Source organism: Anas platyrhynchos, chromosome 3 (assembly GCF_047663525.1).
Source record: "Anas platyrhynchos isolate ZD024472 breed Pekin duck chromosome 3, IASCAAS_PekinDuck_T2T, whole genome shotgun sequence".
Taxonomy (NCBI): domain Eukaryota; kingdom Metazoa; phylum Chordata; class Aves; order Anseriformes; family Anatidae; genus Anas; species Anas platyrhynchos.
The window spans coordinates 2,772,845-2,796,327 of record NC_092589.1 but is presented as its reverse complement, the minus strand read 5'-3'; the positions used below and the strand labels follow the sequence as shown (position 1 = coordinate 2,796,327).

The window sequence follows — 23,483 nt, the reverse complement described above, 5'->3', positions numbered from 1 at the left end:
CTGTGGATGTGGTCTACCTTGACTTCAGCAAGGCTTTTGACACCGTTTCCCACAGCATTCTCCTCAAAAAACTGGCTGCTCTTGGCTTGGACTGGCGTAGGCTTCATTGGGTTAAAAACTGGCTGGGTAGCTGGGCCCAAAGAGTTGTGGTGAATGGAGTCAAATCCAGCTGGAGGCCGGTCACTAGTGGAGTCCCCCAGGGCTAGGTACTGGGGCCAGTCCTCTTCAAGATCTTTATCGATGATCTTGAAGGGATCGAGTGCACCCTCAGTAAGTTCACAGATGACACCAAGTTAGGTGCGTGTGTCGATCTGCTTGAGGGTAGGAGGGCTCTGCAGGAGGATCTGGACAGGCTGGACCGATGGGCTGAGGTCAACTGCATGAAGTTCAACAAGGCCAAGTGCCGGGTCCTGCACCTGGGGCACAACAACCCCAAGCAAAGCTACAGGCTGGGAGAGGAATGGTTGGAAAGCTGCCTGGCAGAGAAGGACCTGGGAGTATTGGTTGATAGTCGGCTGAATATGAGCCAGCAGTGTGCTCAGGTGGCCAAGAAGGCCAACGGCATCCTGGCTTGTATCAGAAGCAGTGTGGCCAGCAGGGCTAGGGAAGCGATTGTTGCCCTGTACTCGGCTCTGGTGAGGCCGCACCTCAAGTACTGTGTTCAGTTTTGGGCCCCTCGCTACAAGAAGGACATGGAGGTGCTCGAGAGAGTCCAGAGAGGGGCGACGAAGCTGGTGAGGGGTCTGGAGAACAAGTCCTACGAGGAGCGGCTGAGGGAGCTGGGGTTGTTCAGCCTGGAGAAGGGGAGGCTCAGGGGCGACCTTTTCGCCGTCTACAAGTACCTTAAAGGAGGCTGCAGCGAGGTGGGGGTTGGTCTATTCTCCCACGTGCCTGGTGACACGACGAGGGGGAATGGGCTAAAGTTGTGCCAGGGGAGGTTTAGGTTGGATGTTAGGAAAAACTTCTTTACTGAAAGGGTTGTTAGGCATGGGAACGGGCTGCCCAGGGAAGTGGTGGAGTCACCATCCCTGGAGGTCTTTAAAAGACGTTTAAATGTAGAGCTCAGTGATATGGTTCAGTGGAGGACTTGTTAGTATTAGGTCAGAGGTTGGACTAGGTGATCTTGGAGGTCTCTTCTGACCTAGAGGATTCTGTGGTTCTGTGATTCTTTGATTCTTTATTCCAAGTCGAATAATACATTTCACCTTGCCCCAAACTGTCTTTCCACCCACTGTGTCAGATAAGAATTAGGTGAGAAATACGTAAATATGGAGGAGGAAGCCATGAGTGTTCATCTCCTAAAGAAACAAATAAAATCCCCCCATAACCACCAGCTATTTGCCCTTGTCATATAGGCTTGGAATACAACTGATTTTCCACTGCTTTTAAAAGATATGTCTCCTCCAGATAATTACACTCTCACTGTGTGACATTGTCCAAGTCTTCCAAGATAAAGGATCTGTTTGATAACAGTGAGGCTCCTAATTACTGCTTTTTCAACCATGCAAAGCTTTGATTTCTAGGTTCAAGCAGCCACACAGTCTTGGAATCGTATAAAAAATAGCACTATAACTGATGGGAAATCAATTTTAGGTTATTTTTAATTCATTATTGCTAATTTTTCCCTGCTGCCTACTCTGAATGAGGAAAATCATTATGCGTAACTTAATTGATACAGCAGTCAGGGTTGACCTGGGTGACTTGTGGTGTAACCACCCATAAAGTAACTCCAGTAAAATGTACTATTGCTGTGATTCTTGCCCTTTGTTTGTTTGCTTGTGCTCTGAAGTCGTAGGAACCTTAATTCTGGCTTCACCGGGCTTTGTATGGAGCCCACATTTTGGACAGTAGCCTGGGAAGATTCTGAACAGTGCTTTTGTCTTGCCCAGCAGTAGGGAGAGTAAATTGAGTCAAGAAGGTTACTGACACAAGAAGGGATTCGGTGGGAGTTCTAGTGAAATGCAGAAGAAAGGAGTCAGCGAGGAGTCTGACTGCATTTTAGGATTGTCCGGTGTGCCTTGTGGGGAGCAAGTCAAGGAGCATACCTGGGAGAGAGTATGGGCCAGGGGAGAGAACTGCTCTGAGGTCGTGTTGGCAATGGAGATTTAATGTCTGTCTTCCTTGTGTGTTTTTCCTTCCTAAAATCTTCTCTGCTTATTGGGGAAAAAAAAATGCTGGCCTGTGCAGCAGGGCAATGCAAAAGGTGCTGCTTTATCTACTCCTATCATTCATCCCTACATCAGCCAGAGAAGCAATGGGAGGCAAACAGCACGTGTTGCTGGCTGGCCTTGGGGCATTGTACCAGTTTTTGAATGTCTCAGGGTAGAAGAAACAGGCACCAGCTCTATCAAGAAAGATGTACCATGCTGGGGTGCAGCAGAAATCATGCCTGGCAGTCAGCAGCTGCCAAGCAGCGGAGATAATATCACCAGTGTTCAGGCCCTGCATTTGTAAAAGGTGAAATGTTAATGAAATGAAAAGGCTGGCAGAAGAGTTATGATACCCCAGAGAAATGAAACTAATGGAGAATCAGATTAAAAATACGGAGCACTGCTGTATAGATCACCGGGAAACCGTCACCTTGAGTGTCACATGTGGCTTCAGCGGAGGCAGAGAGGAAAGTCCAAAGAAAAATGATGAAAATGATTAGGGGCACGAAAAGATTATCATAAGAAGAAAAAAAGAGTGCTTAGTCTATAGAGGATTTGAATCACAGGAGATGTGAAGGGAGATTTTACAAGTGGTATTTTTTAACTGCTCAGCTATTTCTGTTGTACGTAGATGTAAGTCAAGAAGAAGGGAATGGCTAATTTAATGGTCAAACTGATAGAATAATAAAGACAAATTTCTGCACGAACTCTGCAATGAAAACTCAAGGCAGCCTAGGATAATCTGATATGCTGTGACAATCTTTGACGTGCGACAGCAAACAAGAAGTTTCATCTTCAGTTATCATGCTTAAAACTAACATTGTTGAGAAGATGCTGAAGAAGTGCCTATAGAAGTCTCCAGGTTCATGTGAATCTGCACACTGCCCAGAGGATGAGTGCTGCACCCCTCTGATGTCCCTCCTAGCTGAGCAAGCTCAGGTCCTCGTGGCTTCTGCAGCAGTGACAAGGAGTGCTACCACTCTGGAAGAAAAAAGAAGGAGACTCTTTTATACCCATTTAATTAGCAAACATGAGAGAATGCAGTAAAATTGCAGGTTTGTGTTGTGCAGCATCTAGGTTTCAGTCTGTGCTCCAGATTATGGCAATGCCTTCCTCAGTCTTACTGTATATGCTGTGATTGCCTTTAGTTATTGCGTCCCCATTGTTCATTTTACCTTTGTTTTTCCCATTTGGGAGTAGGTTTTGGTGGTATTTCTCTTTAAGTGAAACAGCAGTGAACAGTAGATTTGATCTCTTGCAGATGCTTGTCCATCGTCTAAGCTTTGCTATGTAAAGCACTGAGATAATCGTCTATCACAGAATGGTTTAGATTGGAAAAAATGTTAAAGACCACTCAGTTCCACCCCCCTGCCATGGGCAGGGATGCCTCCCACCAGACCAGGCTGCTCAAAGCCCCATCCAGCCTGGCCTTGAACACCTCCAGAGATGGGGTATCCACAGCTCCTCTGGGCAACCTGTTTGAGTGCCTCTCCACCCTCTGAGTGAAGAATTTCCTCTTAACATCTAAGCTAAATCTCCCCTTGTTTAGTTTAAAATTGTTTCCCCTTGTCCTATTGCCATCTGCCTGAGCTGCTTGCATTTCCCAGGTAGGTTGGACGTGAAGGCGTGGAAGAGGTTGGTCTGAGGTAAACCACAGGATGAAATACTTTTAAGCTAAAGGATGGGCAAGCTTCACTCTCCAGCAGCCTGATGCTGACCTTGCTGACGGGCAGGCGCTGCAGAGGAGTTCCCCCATGTTTCCAATGTGTCCCCCCAGCAGGACATCTGTGCCAGGTGGTGTGCTTTGCATGGACCTTCTCCATCTGCCTGTGTCTGCAGAAAACCTTGAAGTTTTCTTTGCCTACAAGATGGGAATAGGGGGAGACTTGAGCAGAGTGCATGTGGAAATCTCATTTTCAGATAATAGGTAACTTTCCTGAGTTAAAATGAAGTTACATTTTTTTGCCATTCTTCACACTGCTGTGGAGGTGTCACCTGGCCTTCAGAACATGCTCAGCTTTATGGCCTGCAGCTGAGCTGTGTTGAGTGTGCCACTTTCCAGCTGCTGCTTGTGGGCTCCACAGCAGCCAGGAGGGCCAGAAGCTGCTTTGGGGGGCACATAGGCTCCCATGTGCTCTGCTGGTACCAGTTGCAGAGCCTCTGCCTGGAGCCCACCCAGGCAGGCCTGAGAGTGGAGGCTGTGTGGTGCCGGGGCCAGCACCTGTGGTTTTCCCAGGTAGGTTCTGTTCCTCTGAGGGTGCAAACACAATGCTTTGCTGATACCATGTGGTGTGACTGAGACAGGTCTTTGGGCACAGAGAGTCAGCCCATCTGGTGTCTGTGAAGGGGTCTTCTTGTTGGAGGAGAGGAGGATTGGTTTGGACAAAGACCCTCTCTGGGGCAGCTGCTGGTAGGGGAAAAGCCAGGCTGCTGGTTCCTCCTAGCAGCCCTGACACTGGGATGGATCTCTAACTTCAGTTGTGTTTACCTCTGCAACAGAGAGCAAGAGGCAGTTGGGATATAACTGCATCTGGGAGTTTTGTGGGTACTCTTTTTTTCTGCTAGTGATTATGTACAGACATGGTGCTGCAGGGGCTAAGAGTTATGACCCTGGTTCTGCCCCTTTTTGGCTGTGTTCGGGAGCTTGAGTGTTCTTGCCTTGTCTGACAGCAGAAAGGTCAAGTTTGGGGCAGGGTGCACTATCTCCCCTGGAACACTCCAGCCATTCCTAAGGGAGCAATGGGGGTGGAAAAGGCTGGAGAGCAACTTTGCAGAGCAGTGACTGACGCTTTGCCTGGCAGGGAGGCATCTGCATGCTGCTCCCTGCTCCAGGGGAACCAAAATTGTCTCTCCCATGGAGCAAGCGTCTGTGGGGAAATCTTCTGGTCGCAGGGGGTAGCCCTGTCCCATGCAAGGGGGACAGTCACAGCACGTTCCTGCCCACATTGCCTGGGGGAGCCGCAGCTGCTGCTCTGGGCACGCAGTGATGGCTGTGATGCTGCTGTGGTCTTCCTCAGCGGCTGCCCGTGCCTTACCGGAGGATTTCACCATCCAAACGAGTGTATTCTGCAGGCTCCCAAGAGCTCTTCCCGGTATGCTGGCCTATGAGCGGCCACCTCCCTTTGTGCTGTGTGGCTGGCAGTGTGATCTTCCAGGGCAAGCTGCTTCTCCACTCTGCACCTTCCTTATGGCCTGCCATCTGGCTAGGCCTTCCATGCAGGGTCCTGGTGTATTTATCATGTGCCTATAACTTCTCTGTGGCCTCTCTGCTCTGCTTGCTCTATGCAAGTATTAATAATGATGGTGGCCTGGCCAAAGTGTCTCCCCTGCCCTTTCCACCTAGACTGATACAGAAATACAGCTTTGAAATCAGATAGAGGGAACAGGCTGCCAGGTGTATTTTTTTCATTTTTGCTTTTTCCCTGAGGATGCTCTATTTATGGTCTTTGCTGCTGATGGTTCTGAAAGGAGAACATCTCCCAGATCAGACTGGAAAGAAAGATAATCCATTTCTGAAACGCTTATGCAATCCTGAGCTCAGATTACCCTGTGAAAATCCGTGGCAGATCTGTCGTGCCGGGGAGATGAGACATGGGGATGTGGGCTGGCCAGGTGCTCACCTGCCGGAGCCAGCAGACAGCTGGATCTTCCAGGTCTTTCCTCCCCCAGAAAACTTGCCCTGTTATATTCACAGTAGGGAAACTTCATGGGGAGGGAGATAATTCAGCTGGTTCAAAAAAAAAATAAATTCAAAAAACGGAAACTGCCACCATCCAAACAATAGATAAAAGGGACAGATGAGAGAGGAGGGAGGGCAAACATAGTCCAGAAAAGCTGTGCTGTTTTTGGCTTCAGCCAGCAGGACCTAGCAGTTCGCATAGAAAGTAGTTTATTGTTAGTGAGAGATGAGGATACCTGCCAACGCTGCGAAGCAGCGTGCTTCTAAAAGGCCACAGCAACGGATCTGTTCCTTCGATTTGTCCCTTCGTGAGTTTGGCTGGCCAGCCACTGCTCTGTCAGCTCCTCGCTGCCTACTAGTGCCTTTCATTGCCACTGCGCTTCTGCGCCCCAGCGTTGGTGCTGAGCTGCAGCACAAATCCTCCGCTGCTATAGATCAGTTTATATGCTGGAGCTCAAGGAGTTATATCCCAGCTGAACATTGTGCCTGAGTGCTTTCTAATCCTCCCATTAACCTAAGGCTGTCTTGTCCGCTGACTCAGCCCCACTCTGAAGAAGTGCTGTGATGCACTCGAGTAGAATTGTGTCTGTACATAAGTGTGGTTCAGGAGAGCTTTTCAAGACCCCGATTCATCCCCTCATCTTCCCCTTAACTCCCTGATTTATCCTCTCACCTTCCTCTTAACTTTTTTTCTTTCTCTTTTCCTTCTAGTTGTGGGGTAACAGATATTTTTTGTGGATTGGGTGCAATGTGCAATGTTTCGTGGCTGGGTCCATGCAGTGGCCTTCTGATCTGATGATGGCATTGGGGTGAGGAGTGTTTGAAACCAGCGGCCTGGAGAGAAAGCTGCTAATAGCTCCCCTCATGTGGTGGCAGGCATTTAGAGCAGGGACTGTATGTATGTTAGTTGCTGGGCCTCGTGGTAGGTATGAACTTGCAATATGTGCTGGTCTCGCACTAGGGCAGTGCCGTGTTTGGGATGGGTGCTGCTTGCATGCAGTGCCCAGTAGAGTAGCATCAGCACCTCCTTCCATCTAGAGCCCCTCAGTGCTACTGGACCAGAAGTAATTAACGGCCCTAATGAGGGGGACAACTGTGCTCGTTTTTATGGCAGTAAAAGGACAATGCTCTCTGTGGGAGCGTTGGTGAAACCTGTGTGAAAATGTTCTTTGCTGGGGAGCCATGTGGCTGCAGGCGAGCTGGGAACCTTCGCTGCCGCAGGGGCCTGCAGCCTGCGCTGCATCACTCACCCCTGCTGAGGTCCAGCTGCGCTTTTGGCCTGATGAGGTCCCATGGCTTGACGCTGAGAGCCGAGACGCCTCTGAGATCAGCACCTAATGGAGCAGCACCGGCGTGCTGGGCCTCATTATAACAGTCTTCATCATAACATAACAGTCAGCTCTTCGTGCTGAAAAATGCCAATGAGGATATGCCTGGTTGTGTTTCTGCAGCGCTGGAAGCAGTGAATGGCAGGCAGAGCCATCTGGAACAGCTTAAGGAGCTCCAGAGTTCCCACATGGAGCTTAGGGTCAGATGCTGAGCATTTTTAGAAGCTTTGGGCGACTCAGTCAGTTCTTCTTTCCACTTTATTTCATTTTTATCAGCATAAGTAGAGCAGATCAGCAGTCTTGCTGGAGAGCTTGTTCCCATAGGACTGCCACCCCAACCTGGCAGCTACAAGGGTTTGCAACAAGCAAACACTACTGTGCTTGCTGTGTTATTGGAAGAGGCAAGACCAGTGGAAGCGCACCATCTGCGTTGTCTTACATGTATTATGAAAGGCACTACAGGCACAGAAACAGGAAACAGTGATCCAGGTGCCACTTGTCCATGGAAATATCTCTGGGAGTAAGCAAAAATAAAGCTCTCTAGAAAGAACCTGGCTTCAGAGGCATTAATTCAAAACTGGTGCCAGATCATTGGAGTTATGGAAAATACCTCGTGGCAATGATCAGTGTTCAAAAAAAAATTCTCTCTGGAATATGCCATGGGACAATGGGACAGAAGGTTGGGGGAAAAAAAATCTCTACTGTAGCAAAGTTTTTATAGATGTCCCCGTATTATTTTATTAAAAATCCAGCAACTAACGCATTAATAAGAAAAATGTCTAGCAGAGATACTGGCCTGAACAAAATGACAATATAGCTAACACAAGATGTTTAATAGTTCTTAACTAGCCTGAGAAATTGAAACAAATGGCTTTGACATGTTTCCCATTAAAAATCATCCAATTATGAATAACTGTGTCTTCAGATAGAAAACTATTGGCTTTCTTTTTCTAACCTTTGTTATTTGTCCTTGAACAATTTGTTTACTCATTGCTGTTTTCACAGTCCTTCTGCAGAAGATAGGACTTTTGTTCTACGTTGTGCTGGCTGTGTATTATATATTTCAATCAATGGATTGGGCTCTTGTTCAACAAAGTAGGGGCTCGGGCCCCACAACTTCTGGCAGCTGATGGGAAGCTTCATGTCAGCATAAGTTTTGCATTAGGGCAGATGAATAAAGGATTGCAAGACACAGTCAGAAATGAGGAGCCAAAAGCACGTGTTGCAAAAGATTTGCTCTCAAGACTGTGATTGTTGTGCTGCCTGTTTGAAACTGTCCTGGAGGTGAAATAGGGCGAGGTCCCTCGTTTATGGGCTTTTGGGTTCAGTGGAGTGTGAGTCCTGCCATGGGACAGCTGGCCTGCGTAATAAACCTGGTGTGGTGAGAGGAAAGCTTTTGCTGGTGCAAGTTGCAGTAGTGCCCTCAAGTTTGGCTGCAGACAGATTCTGCTGCTAGTTGCGATTTGTGTGAATGCAGAATGAAGCTGTTATAAGCAGGTACTTCTAAACTAATCCTCCCTCCGCCCCCTAATCTATCTCAAATGGCTATTTCTTTCTTTTTTTTTTTTTTTTCTCCTCTCTTTCCTTCTTTTGGAAAAGCTTTCAATTGGAGGCCAAAAGCTGTTTTGTGCTGGGAGGAAGTGGGAGAGGTTTCTGCAGGAACCTCTGGGTCACTGCAGTCCTTGTGGATTCTCCTTGCACTTTTCCTCCCTGTAGCAATGTGCAGTGAAGCTCTGACCGCTGGGAGAGGAGCCTCAGTGCTTCGAAAACAGCTAGCATGTGGAACCGAAGCTGCTTAGCTCAGATTACCAGAGCATGTTTATTATTAAGGAAGATGCCTGATGTTACATTATTGGGTGCACTCATTTTGAGAAATGCAGTCCGCTTCTATCAGTGATATTTGTATACGTTTAACTCACAGCTTAAGCTCTCATCCACGCTCACAGACTAAACAAATAGCAAAGAACATTCTGTAAAGTTTGTAAAGCATAGCAAGTGGAGAATAATGTGTTATTTATTAATTTATTTATTTTGTTTAGGACGCAAGGTACCTAAGGCTGCCTGTGCAATGTGTGATTTTTCCCCCTTGTGACTTGGGAGCTGCCCTGACCATGCTTTGATGTGGGCAAGACAGGAAAGACTCAGGTTAGCCACCTCCATCTCAATGGAATGAGTTAGAAAAGTAGAGAAGTGGTTGGGACCCTCAAGGAACCTTTTCTGTTATTCTTAGGCATCCCCTGAGGCATGTCCCCAAGACTTGAGTCTCACTTCCAGTGCTCTGTGGTCTTTCTTCAGAGCGTCCTTCAGACTGAACAGAACCGGGAAGGGTCAAGTTTTAGTGGTGGCTTTAAGTCTCCAGCCACAGGGTGCAGACTGCAGCCTCTGTAGAGTTCAGCCTGCCATTTCTGGCTCGCTTCAAAGTGCCCTATATTTTGGACAAACAACTGCATGTTCTTGCCAGTTGGCAGGACAGCCAGGGTTTGCTACAGCCTGAGCATGTTCAGGAGAAAGGCCATGATAGGCACTTGAAGGGTAACTTGAGTAGCAAAGTCCTTGTGAGAGAGCCCCAGATCTGCTTGGCAGGAAGATGGGTAGAGATCTTCCACATGTTGTTTGTTGTCAGGCTCAAGGTCTCTCCTGCAAGATGGTTGATGTAGGTGCCTGCTTGAATTGGGTGCTTTGGCTTCTTTAAATAAATACATTTTTTTTCCTCATTTGAATTGAGAACTATATAGGAAGCATGGAACCGATACATGAGTATGTCCTTTCACTTAAACAGGTAGACATGACATGTCCAAGGCTGACCAGCATTGTACTAAGAATGCCATGGAAAACAGCCATCTGTTCTTGTTGACCTTGCTAAAATAGAGCTTTGTTTCATGGTACCTTGCAAAGCTGAAGATGGGAGTAAAGCAAGGAAAGGGTCAGAAGTAATGGGGCAAAGTAATTGTATGTTACATTTGTGGGGTTACTTGTTACATACTGTTTTCAGAAATCATCCCATACCTTGTAAGTCTGGCAGGAGAATGCCAAGTGAAGTGTTCAGCTGCAACCAGTCAATGAGTTTGGGTCATGAAGCTGCCCTAGAACAACTGCAGTTTGATACACTGTGCTGTAAATGGGAGCTGGTGGCGTGGCGTGATACGTCTTCAGGTTTATTGCATGCAAATTGGTTTTGGTACCCAGTCAGTCTACCTTTCAGTGTGTTTCTTGCCCAGCTGTTATTGCATACACTTGCTTCTCAATGTCTTCTCTTGAGTTCTTTGTGGCTTCTCTGCAGCAAAGTCCTGATGTTCATCCCCCCTTTATTCATCTTTTGCTGGAGTTGAAGACGTGTTGCTCCAGTCTCCCCGTTTTACTACTCTGCTACTTGTCTTCCAGGTTCCAGGTTGATTCTTGTTTCACTGGTTGATGGCCTAGGAATAGACTTCTGGGATTGGTTTTTAGTATTCTCAGCAGCAATTGTGTGTAGTGCTGAAAACATGTGTGATGGCATGCAGTGGTTTTGCAATCCAGTCTGGGTCTCACTAGCAAGGAAACTGGCAAGCAAAAACAAGATGGCTGATGTTTGGAAAATGTGAAGTCATTAATGCACACATGCTTTGCGTTTGAAGGACTTTACATGTGAGGGCATGGTAGAGAGTAAATTCAGACCCCCTGGTCTAAAATGGTTAACACCAGCTGGGCTGAGGTTTATCCCTTTTTCCATAAAGTACCTCCCTGATGTCTGTAGGTATTACTTGACAATTTGAAGTAGGGAAGGTTTCTGAAGTGGCTCAGAGGCATGCTCTGGCCCCATACCCTGTGATCTCAGTGGCTGAAGTGAGGCTGTGTTGGGTGGGAATAACGGTGCGTTTGGGCTTAATAACTGTTCTGAGGGTAGATATGGCCATATTCTCGTAAAGATGCATTTATCAGTTGTTTTCTGCTCTGTGAGCAGAACCTGAAGGAAGCTGTACACTTCATGTTTATGAATGAATGTTTCATAACGCATTGAAAAGCTGCTGGCTGGCCCATGGGGAGCAGGTTCAGGAGCCTTTCCACTGACATGGAAATTGGACATTGCATTGGACACAAGATATTGAAATGGGTCCCTGTTGACCAGTTTGGTCAATATAGCTTTCCGACCTTTATTACAAGACATAATTTTAAACGGTGATTGCTCCTGCACCTCAGTACCCTCTTTCTTGCAGTCTCCCTCTCCTGATGCCTGTCATGGTGCAAGTTGCTGAGCTGTGCCTCTGCAGGCACAAGAAGCCACACACTCTGTGCAGGCAGAGCTTTCCTAGCACCTGCTGAGCACATTATTAATCACAGAGAAGCCTACCTGTCTTCTGTGTCAAAGCCTGCCTCTCTTAGGACTCATTCAGCAGCCAGCTTGATCTCAGTCCTAAGCAGAAGTGGCTTAAGTGTTTTCTCACCATGTGCAAAATTCGGTAGACTTTTGCTGGTACTGTGGTACTGAAGAGCAGTGAGGTGCCTACAGATCTAATGAATTTTGTAGGTGTTCAAGGATTTTTTTTTCGCTTTTTTTTTTTCCTGGCAACAATGGATGATACTTCAGTTTTAAACCGATTTTGCACTTAAAACTCCTTGTGAGATTTTAGACACACTTTTACTATGAACATTTTCAATAAGTAAAGTTGTGAAGGAATGGACCTGACTCCTTGTGGTGGTTTTACTCAGGTGGGAAGCAGAGTTCCACCATGGCCACTCTCTTACTCCCCCTTCTCAAAGGGGAAGGGGGAGAAAATACAGCACAAAAGGCTCAAGGGTTGAGATGAGGATAGGGAGATCACTCAACAATTATTGAAATGGGCAAAACAGACTCAGAGTAGGGAGATAGTAAGATTTATTGCCTCTTACTAACAAGCTAGAGAAGTGAGAAACAAAGGAAAGAAACCAAAGATGCTTTCCCCCATCTACCCTCTTCCGCCTCCTCCCCACAAGTGGTGCAGGGGAATGGGGGTTGTGGTCAGTCTGTAGCACTTCATCTCTGCTGCTCCTTCTCAGTCACTCTCTTTCTCTGCTCCAACATGGGGTCCCTCCCACGGGATGCCATCCTTCCGGAACTGATCCTGCATGGGCTTCCCACAGGCAGCAGTTCTTCATCAACTGCTCCAGATATGGGTCTGTACCATGGGGTCCATCCATCAGGAGGAAACTGCTCCAACCTGGATCCCCCACAGGTGGCAGCTCCCCCCAGACACCTTGCTCTTGCGTGGGCTCCTCTCGATGGGCTACAGCTCCAGCCTGGAATCTGCTGTGGTAGGGTTCCTCCACAGGCGGCAGCCTCCATCGGTGCAGAGCCACCTGCTCTGCTGTGGTCTCCTCCACGGGCTGCAGCGTGGAACCCTGCTCCACCGTGGTACTCCATGGGCTGCGGGGGGACAGCCTTCTCCACCGTGGGCCTCACCACAGGTCGCAGGGGACTTCTGCTCTGGTGCTTGGAGCACCTCTCCCCCTCCATCTTCACTGACCTTGGCACCTGCAAGGCTGTTTCTCACTCCTCTCTCTCTCCCAGCTGCTGTACCACAGCAATTTGTTCCCTCTCTTAAATATGCTTTCACAGAGGTGCAAACAATATTGCTTATTGGCCTGCCTTTGGCCAGTGACAGGGCCATTATCTTATATGGAGCAGCTTCTGGATTCTTCTTGCAGAAGCCACCCCTATGGCCCCCTGCTACCAAAACCTTGCCATGTAAACACACTACACTCCTCGTGTTTTTGGGACTAGCTGGGATGTAGAGCTAGCAGCAGCATACCTTTCCAGTGGGGTTTGAAATGCCTCTGTTTTTAATGCAAGGGGCACTGAGTCCGAAATGCAGATGTTCTTGGGTGCTCTAAACATTTAGGAACAGTATCACGAGTCACCTTTCCTGTGCAGTCTCACTGATTTTTTGTTTGTTTGTTTGTTTTAGGTTATGATGCTTTGAGCTTTTCTGTGGAAATCAATGACAAATGGAGTGGGAGACAGTTACTGCAAGCAAATGAGGACAACACGACTGAGGTCCCAGAGGATGGGGGGCAGGTCTATGTCAGAAATTGCACTGAACCAGGTAGGAATGAAAGTTGCTTCCAGCCCCTCAGTTTTATGGTTGGCTTTCTTACTTCCAGATGTCTGTACTAGTTTCACCTTTACTGCCAAAAGCTTTTCCTTATTTTTAGGTCTATAAACATCCTTTTTTTTTTCCTTGTGTATGTGCACCATATGGATATTGTACCCCTCTCTGTGGGTGGGGATAAGAAGAGGGCCTGCTGTTAGCTAATGTACAAGACAACATTTAACATACGCTGACTGTCAAATCTTGATACTTGTGCAAAAAGCTCAGTGCTGAGATCTGAAGAGGAATACCGTCTGTGTTTATTGCGTAAACACTACATTCAGTTTTTGCGGTGGGATTTACATAATGAATATACGTGTTAGTAGGAGTATTATTTGTGATAGTAGTATGTAGTCATATCTTTAGTACTTGTAGTTCCAGCAAGCAGTGGACCCAAAGAAATTTAGTTTGTGGATTAAAGTTTCACAGTTGAAATTCCATGTTGATTAGCTGATGTGAAATAGAGCTTAGATCATAACATAGCTTTTTCCTCAGAGAAGGACCTTACCAGGATCCTCCTCATCTCTATGACTCCTGTTTTTATGAAAGTCATAGGAACGTGATGGCATTGAAACTCTACTGCTCTGCTATGCTTGGTTGAAGTTGATTGACTTATTCAGAAGCTTTTTGGGGAAGTGGCCACAAACACGTATTGTCTGTATTCATGTGCTTCATGTGTCCCACTGCCGCAGGGGTCCAAATACAGCTAGAACCACAACTGGTTGGGTCAGTGGGATTATTTAACTGTAGGAGATGAGATGATGTGTTCTTTCAGCTTGCATTTTCTGAGCTGTTTGGACCATTTTTCAATGTATTTTGAGTATTCTTAAAGTCCCCTTCTATTTAGAGGCAATTTTCTTTTCCCTTTATTAAAAGAAGAAATCATTTGAAACCCTGTACAAAAAGAAATCTTTCTGTGGACGTTAGGGAAAAGAACAAGATGGGGTATCTTTTTGATTTACATCCAACTGATTGTGTTGTTTTTATTTTTATGCAAATAGAAGTCATTGTAATGTATCACTAGTAAAAAGGGGAAGCTTCAGTCTTTTTCCTTTTCACAGAGGAGCTTGGATTTCGTTTCCTCAAAGTTCAGATAGGAGAGGTGGAAGGGTTTTCAGGGCTTATGTGGGTCATATGCCCCAGGAGAAATTCTAATAAATACAGTTCTTGCTGCATTTCTCTGTGTATATTTTTTTCTCTCCTGTAAGCCTTATTAACATTTCTGGAGAAATGGATGATCGTATTTTTTTAGACAGCAGAAACTAGTACAAAAATTATTCTTGCTCCATTCTTTACTTATTTGCGTATCTCCAGAGTAGTGCAGATTCTATCTTACAGCCTCATATCAACACACATAATAATCCCCTCCCCAAATACATGTATGTAAGCTTCTGCTGTCTCACCATCCTCAGCTATTTCTACTGTCTTTGCCAAATAAAATGGACTGTATGAAATGTATGGGATTTTATTTGTTGTGTTTCTCCTTTCTTCCCAGAAGATAAAACAATAATTACTAGTGCATTATTTAGTGTTGAGGAGTGAGAAAGTAGAAACGCTGATGTGAGTTACTGTTTTTTCTTTGAATTGTCATGGAATTGCTACAGAATACATTCTCTAATGGCGAACCAGTTAGAACTACTGTAGGAAAGAAAGCAGAAGTAACAAAGTTTGGGGTCCATGTGTTGTTTCAGTTTTCTTTTGGAACATTAGCAAATTAGTAAATCATTAAAGCTATACTGGATGGCATTCAGAAGTGTTCAAGTTGTATTGTGTTGAATGGGGGCAGGATTCTACTGAAGTGTCTGTGAAAGGTATCTGCTGACGAACTTCAAGCCACACACAGAATGTTTCAGTTCTGTTTTTTCAGCTAATGAAGCAAGTGAAAGAAGAGCTGGTAGAAGAAATGATGTTAATAGCTTAGAAAAATCTTTTTGTTCTGCATGTTTGTTGTGCTGTTTATAGTAACATAAAAAAGCAAAGTGTTCTTAGTTGTACTTTGAGAAGAATTTCAAAATTCTCAATTTCCCCTGCAACTCAGAGTGATGCCAGACTTCTGAATCTTGCACAAAATGGGCCACCTGTTATGAGCCCATACAACGTTATCCTGTTTCTCTCTTCCTGATGCAAAGGAGAGAAACAGCCATTCAGTAAATTGAAATGGGACCCAAGGATGGAAATGGGCTGCTGAGGTTGCTCTAGTCAAACACAGCTTTAACTGTCATCCAAGCAGCGTTAACATGCACTGATACTTGCAGGTTTAGACCTAGAACATGAGACAGCAAGCAGAGATCCTGTCTGCACTGTAAGCTGCCAAATTATAAAAAAAATTAAGCATGTGGAGGCAGGAAAGTGGAATTTTACCTTGTCATTGATTTTGGTTTAGTACTAGCAGTAAGAAGAGGTAAAATATTTCTGATAAAAATCCTGTTCTTAAACTAACTGCATCACTAGCTGAAAGATTTATTTTCTTATTTTACTCATTGATTATTTGTAGTTGTTTAAATGGAAGAAAAGAGAATAAAGGAGGGTTTTGCTTGTTGGGTACTTCTTGTTAGCTGGTGTTTGTTAATGCCTTTAGCTGTCCCAGTGAGCTTTGTGGTTGGAGCTGGTATCAAAACTTTACTGATTCAATAGAATTAAAAGTTTCTTTTTAAACACTCCTTGCTGATTTGATCTCCTGGGTTCCCAATATTGATATTTGGCCCGTATAACTCCTTCCATGTACACATGGGCTCAGCTGGGGCAGGAGAGCCGCTTATTTCCAGAGCAGATTCCTGGGCGAAAGCCCTTTCCTTTCCCTTCACACCCTCACTTCTCCAGATTTTTTTTACATGGGGTAGAAAAGCATTTTTTGGCTAGTTTGCTGGCTTCTGTTTTACAATGAGAAGGCCTCATTTGTTTCCAACAGTTTTCATGTGTAAAAGTATAGTTAGATGTTGGAGTGGTTCAAATCGGTGTACAATTTTGATACTAGTACTTGTTGTTAACCAAGGCTGATTGAAGACTTGATTCAATACCCTTTGATGGCAGCAAAGACCTCCTTTCATTGGCTTATATTAGTGATAGATAAGCCCTGAAGCCCAGGGTCTAGCTCTGAAGTAAAAATAGAGACCTTGTCGCATTAAGGGGTGTAGACAATTAACTGTTATGGGTCTGGTCAAATTTCAGGTACTGAACTATCACGGTCACGCATTCTCCAACAATGTAACACTCTAGTTGCGTTCAATGAGAACTTTCACGGCTAGGAACAAAGCAATTAAGTGCAATTTATTACAGCAACAGGTACACAGGTTCTTTAGATTGCTGGTGATAAATTCACAGTCTGCAAAAGCAAGCTAGCACGCATGAAATACACAGGTACTCATCCTGGCTTTTAATGCGTTAAAAGGCACAAAGACTCTAGAGATCTCTAAGTTTCCACGGAGACACCCAGTATAACCAAGTGTTCAAATCTCACCCAAAGGTGTCCCAAAGTGGGTGGAAGAGAGGCTCAGCCCGTCAACTGATCCCAGAAGCCAGGATGGTACCTTTCCTGACATCCCCTCTCTCTTGAGCCAATTTATATTATTTCTATATTTTAGGTGGAGCTTGAGTGACTCTAGTCAAGCATATCTTGGTTATCACAGAATAATTGGTAAATCATTCTTGTTTTTTTTAAAGGTATAGGCTCCGAGAAATTTAGAGCACATGCTCAGTGAGGAGTGGTCTCACCTTAGAGGCAGGTAGCTTTTGGGATGGAGGTGTGTTTTGGTATTATAATGATATTGTAATGCGCAAAAGTTTACTAGGGTACAGCATTTTGTCAAAAACATGACAGGTCATTGGCTCAGGGTAACAAATGTGCAGCTTATCGGTCTCGGTGTGCTCAAGAACAATCGAGTTCCCCTCTCGTCATGGAGCCTATCTGTGATGTCTCCACTCCGCTCTATGCTCCGTACTGTTCCTTAGAGTCAGCACACCAGGTTCCCCCAGTGCAATAGTATCTAAGGTTGGAAGCCTAGGGAAGGCTCAGGTAATGCAGGTACGTCTCAGTTCACTCTGAAAGCCTCTTCAATGCTGTACTTTTTCTTTAAAATGTGAATATAAGTTTAATTTTCCTAGTCACGTTAGGCAATTACTCAACAGACCTGAATTATCATAGAAATGAGCATAAAAATTCAACAACTGTTTTTCTTTGCATTTTCTTAGGGATTGCCTTTACAGTGCTGCTTAAGGAAATTGAGGCAATTGCTAAAATTGTGGTATTGCTGAGAATAATACGACATGAGATGCATAGCCTGGGATGTCTGTTATTTGTGAATTGTCATAGCTTAATCCTCCTTAGCATCCCCACAGGAGTTTCACTTACATCCATTTGGTCTTCAGGTGCTGCTTCTTCCCTTTGCTGGGGATTTGAAGGAAAAAGCTGTCTAAAAAGACTTTTTTTTTTTTCTTCCCCCCCCGTATGTTTTCAAATTTTAGGTCTATGAAAACATACAGCTAGGCAAAAAGGAGGGTTAAAAAAGGCAGTTTTGCATCATGTTGGGTTGTGGGGAGCCAAGGATAAAATGCCTTATTTTGAAGCGTATTGTGCTTTATATATTGCATTGCTTGGCTACTGTAGTTTGGTAGCAGTAAACACAATGCTAAAGGGAACATCTTTTTTTCTTTCTTTAACTGCGTATATATTTTCAGGCTCACTTAAAACCCTAGCATGACTTTTGCCAGCTGCTATTTTTATTTTTTCTAATAGTTTATTGAATGGACTATCTACTAGCATTTTATTATGAGAACTGCTTGAAATAGTGGTTTGAGGTTTTTTTTTGTTGTTGTTGTTGCTGACTTTTCACTTGAAACATATGTTGTAGAAATATTAAGGGGCTGAAATGGACATAATCCAGCCTAAAAACTGTATTTTGTAATTTTTGGTCCTCCTTTTGTAATTTTTCACTCTGTGAAGCTGTTGCAATTGGCATGATAGCATGGTCGTTTTGAGCAGTTACATTTAAAACGCACCGCTTGTTCTGTGCTAGGTAGCCTCGATTCACAGAACCCCTGGAGTTTTTGGGCCTAGAAATATGGCACTTGGAAATAAATGTCAATTAAGAGACCACTATGTTTCCTTTGAAAAACCTGTTGGAGGTAGCTGATTCGTGATGGCACAGCAGCCTTCCTGCTAGCTCCTGTGCTCAGTCAGTGCATACGGAATGAGTAGGAGGCTACGTGCATGGCCCGCTGAGGGCCCGTCTCTGTCAGCAGCTGGTGCTCCGCTATGGGTGGTGTGGGTGGCACGCACCCCCCAGCCAAGGGTGAGATCCTGCCCTTAAAAGATGACCCCCTATCTCTGCAAGTCTGCTACATTTTTTAGCTATTTGTTGCTGTGGGATCTAAGGATCTGCAATCATGCTTGTAAATGTCAATTTCAGCCTCATTGCTGTGAGCCCTGCTGAAAGAAAAAAGTGTTCAACATTTGCTCTGCCCTGATTCTTCTGTAGAATTTGATTGTGTTAAATGCTTATGGAGGCAGAACAGGAAAAAAATACATATATAGATTTTTTTTTACTAAAGAGTCTTTACTCTTGTCTTCTGCTTTCTTATTTTCCAATCCTGTAGTCATACGTGCTCAGTCCTTCCCTCTTGGCTCCAAGGTGGCTGTTCATGGGAGTATCTGACAGCTGTCATGCAGCAAATGTTCTGGCCTCTCATGCCATCTTGTCCTTGTAGTGTCTGTGTGAAGGTGTATGGAACTACAGATGGAGAACAAAGTGGATAAGGTTTATTCTTAAAAAAAAAAAAAAAAGTGATATTGTTTAAACACTTGTGATTTGGGATTAGGCTTGGCAAACATTTTTTAATAAAAAAATATGAGGAAAGAGTCAGAAATACTTATGTTACTACAGGCAAAGTATCACTTAACCATGTAGTCCTGTATAAAAGTGTGACTGACCCACTGGAAGCCAAAAAAAAAAGGCTTCAGGTAATTTAATCTTGAGCTTCGCGTCAGGTCCATGTGCTACCAAATTTGGAGCTCGGCTTGCACTTGAGAAATTCATAGGAAGTTGCTGTTAGTCAAGACTTAATTTTGAAGTCTTAACAGGAGAGCTGGGCTAAGGCCTTGTTCCTGTGGGGTGGGGAGAAGCTCACAGACTGCACTGGGATGGGGTGTGATTTGTCTAGAAACTTGCATTGAAAGCTGCTTGATCCCTTTCAGGAGGATCCTACAATGTCCCTCTGGACAACCAGAAAAACGTGATGGGCTCCCAGAGGCAATCTGCCCTCTGAGAATAGGAGAGAAGTCTCTGAGGGAGTCGAGCAGTATTGCAGCATGGGAAAGCGACCACAGTCTGGTCACTTATTTATGTTGGTCATTTACTGCATTTGTCCTATTGCAGAGACCTCCCGTAGACAATGACAGCACGAGAAACGAAGTGGAGGAGGGTCAGATGGGTGTTAGCTGGAGTCCTAACAGGTCTACAGCACTGCAAAGCTTGTGTAGCACTGACAACGTGGTCAAAGGGACAGGAGGGGACAGGTCCCATTATGCAGTGGGAGCACCTGGCAGCCACAGGGCTGAGGCAAAGATTGGTCTGCCTGCCAACCTGCTGGAGAGCTGCGGGGAGCAGGCAGAGCCTGCCAGCTGAGGAGTAATTGTTCGTGGCAAGCCGAGGTCCTGGTGCCACTGCCAGTTAGCTCTTCGCTGGACTGACATATGTTTCTGCTGACAACCTGTCATCATGTTCCTCCCCCAGTGTTACCGCTTCCCACGTACTTAGTCGCTGCTCCTGTGCTGAAAAGGCTGAAGATAAAATAACAGTCCTGCTTAAGTGTGCCATTTTGACGTCATTATCAGTAATAACAGGAAATGTGTGATTCCTACAGAAACTATAAGAGCTTGCTAGATTCATTTATACCCCCAGGCACAAAAGTGTTTAATTTAAATAGCCAAATAAGTTTTTATGCAACTATTTCTTTTGTTTCCCTCACTTATTTCAGCAGCAACTTTTCCTTTTATCCATATTTCTCCAGTGAGTCATGGATTATGATAATGTAACTTGCAGTGCTTAGCTATGAAGTGTGTAATTCTTCCATATTTCTTGCTTATGCTTGTTACTATTTATTTAGAAAGCACTTTTTGGTTTGAACTGCAAACTTTAACCCACAAGTATGTGGTGTGGTGTTCTGTTCGTTTGTTTTTAAGCCAAGACAAGACCTGAACCACCTTGTGTAAATTTGTTTTCTGAATTCATAGAATCATAGAATGGCCTGTGTTGAAAAGGACCTTAAAGATCGTCTAGTTTCAACACCCCTGCTCTGAGCAGGGTAACCTGCTCAGAGCCTGCTAACTAGAGCAGGCTGCCCAGAGCTGCATCCAGCCTGGCCTTGAATGCTTCCAGGGATGGGGCATCCACAGCCTCCCTGGGCAACCTGTTCCAGTGCCTCACCACCCTCCGAGTGAAAAACTTTTCTCCTAATTTCTAACCTAAATTTCTCCTGTCTTAGTTTAAAACCATTTCCCCTTGTCCTATCACTATCAACACATATAAACAGGCATTCCCCCTCCTGTTTATACATTCCCTTCAAGTACTGGAAGGCCACAATGAAGTCTCCTTGGAGCCTTCTCTTCTCCAAGCTATCAAGCCCAGTTCCCTCAATCTTTCTTCATAGGAGAGGTGCTCCAGCACTCTGATCATCTTAGTGGCCCTCCTCTGGACCTGTTCCAAGAGCTCCACATCCTTCTTGTGGCAGGGGCCCCAGGCCTGCACGCAGCACTTCAGGTGGGGTCTCACAAGAGCAGAGTAGAGGGAGACAATCACCTCCCTCTCCCTGCCCCCTTTTTTAATGCAGTCGAGGACGCAGTTGGCCTTCTGGGCTGCAAGCGTGTACTGCTGGCTCATGTCCAGCTTCTTGTCCATCAGGACCCCCAAGTCCTTCTCCGCAGGGCTGCTCTCAAGTTCTTCTTTGCCCAGTCTATATAAATACCTGGGATTGCCCCAGCCCAAGCGCAACACCTTGCATTTGGCATTGTTGAACCTCATTTGGTTCTTATGTTCCCACTTCTCCAGCCTGTCCAGGTCCCTCTGGATGGCATCCCTTCCCTCTATTATATCGACTGTATCGCTCAGCTTGGTGTAATCTGCAAACTTGCTGAGGGTGCACTTGATTCAGTCATCTATGTCCTTGATAAAAATGTTGAAGAGCACTGGTCCCAAGAACAACCCCTGAGGGACACCACTTTGATCAGCCTTCACCCAGACATAGAACTGTTGACTACAACCCTTTGGCTGCAACCAGCCAACAAATTCTTTATCCACCTAACAGTCCATCCTTCAAATCCATACCTCTCCAATATAGAGAGAAGACTGTGGTGATGGACCATATCGAAGGCTTTGCTCAAGTCCAGGTAGATAATATCCATCGCCTTTCCTTTTCCACTGATGCTGTCACTCCATCATAGAAGGCCACCAGATTGGTTAGGCAAGATCTGCCTTTGGTGTGCTGGCTATCTCGGATCACCTCTTTGTCTCGTGCATGCCTTAACATGTCTTCCAGGAGGATCTGCTCCATGATCTTCCCAGGCATAGAGGTGAGGCTCTCCGGCCTGTAGTTCCCCAGGTCTTCCTTTCTCCCTTTCTTAAAAATGGGAGTAATGTTTCCCTTTTTCCAGTCACTGGGGACTTCGCCTGACAGCCATGATTTTTCAAATATGATAGAGAGTGGCTCAGCAACCACATCAGCCATCTCTTTCAGCACCCTAGGATGTATACCATCTGGCCCCATGGACTTATACACATCCAGTTTCCTTAGGCGGACCTGGACTTGTTCCACTGTCACAGTGGGGTGGAATCCGCTCCTCTCACCCTCTCCTCGAGGTTCAGGATCCTGACAGACATAGGAAACTTGACTACCAGTGAAGACTGCGGCAAAGCACTTATTGAGTACCTCAGCGTTTTCCATGTCTGATGAAGTCAGTTCTCCCTTCACGTTTACCAGAGGGGGAACACTCTCCTTGGCCTGTCTCCTCATGCCTATGTATCTGTAGAATCCCTTCTTGGTATTCTTCACATCCCTTGCCAAGTTCAGCTCCATCTGTGCCTTGGCTTTCCTCATCCTATCTCTACACATCCAGACGACACCCCTGTATTCCTCCCAGGCTACACTTCCTGTACATTTCCCTCTTTTCCCTCAGTTTAAGCTGCAGATTCTTGCTCAGCCATGCTGGTCACCCGCATCCCCTGCTCAGTTTCTTCTGCTGGGGGATGGAGAGCTCTTGCGCTCTCAGAAGGGTGTTCGTAAAGAGCTGCCAGCTCTGTTCTCTTCCTGTGCCCTCAAGGACAGTTTCCCAGGGGATTCCAGCCAGTAATTCCTTGAGCAGCTGGAAGTTTGTTCTCCTGAAGTTCAGGGTCCTGACTCTGCTTTTTGCCAGACCTGCGTTCCTCGAGATCACAAACTCCACCAGGGCACGGTCGCTACAGCCCAGGCAGCCTCCAATCTTAACCTCTCTAATGCTCTCTTCCACACTGGTGATCACCAGGTCTCGTAAGGCTTCATCTTGGGTTGGTCTATCTATTACCTCGACCAGGAAGTTATGCTCAATAGACTCCAGGAATCTCCTGGATTGCCTGGAACCTGCCATGCCTCTACCCCCAGCAGATATCCAGGTGGTTGAAATCCCCCATCAGGACAAGAGCTTGTGAGCGTGACAGTTCTTGCAGCTGAAGCAAGAAGGCCTCGTCAACAACTCCCCCTGATCAGGTGGCCTGTAGCAGACCCCAATCACTAGATACATGTCTTTTACCAGACTGACCCCTGATTTTCACTCACAAGCTCTCAGCCTGGTCATGGCTGTTTCTCAGGCACAGCTCTTCACAATCTATCCACTTCCTAACATAGAGGGCAACTCCTCCTCCCCTCATTCCTTGCCTATCCCTTCTGAACAGTTTGTAGCCATCAACAACCACACTCCAGTCATGGGAATCATCCCACCAGGTTTCTGTGATGCCAACTACATCATAGTTCCTTACTAGCATGGTGGCCTCCAGCTCCTCCTGTTTGTTACCCATACTGCATGCATTAGAGTAAATGTACCTCAGCTGGGCCACCTTTTGGGAGGGAGAAGCCCTGATACCCTCTTGACCATACTTAGCTGTTTCCATAGTTACCAACCTCTCACCAACCCTTGTGTCCTTTCTGCAAAATGTTATGTCATCCTCATGCTTCACCAAGCCACGAGACTGCAAGGTCT

General features: G+C 45.7%; 1 protein-coding gene across 5 annotated transcripts in view; it reads left to right on the top strand.

The window, feature by feature from the left end:
• LOC101793955 (sodium/potassium/calcium exchanger 3) overlaps positions 1-23,483 on the top strand; it is a 303,296-nt gene that overhangs the window by 17,231 nt on the left and 262,582 nt on the right. For all 5 annotated transcript variants that reach the window (XM_027453145.3, XM_027453144.3, XM_072035179.1 and 2 more), the window contains exon 2: positions 13,079-13,216. In XM_027453145.3, the coding sequence (XP_027308946.1) occupies positions 13,079-13,216 (138 nt within the window). The remainder of the gene's footprint in view (positions 1-13,078; positions 13,217-23,483) is intronic.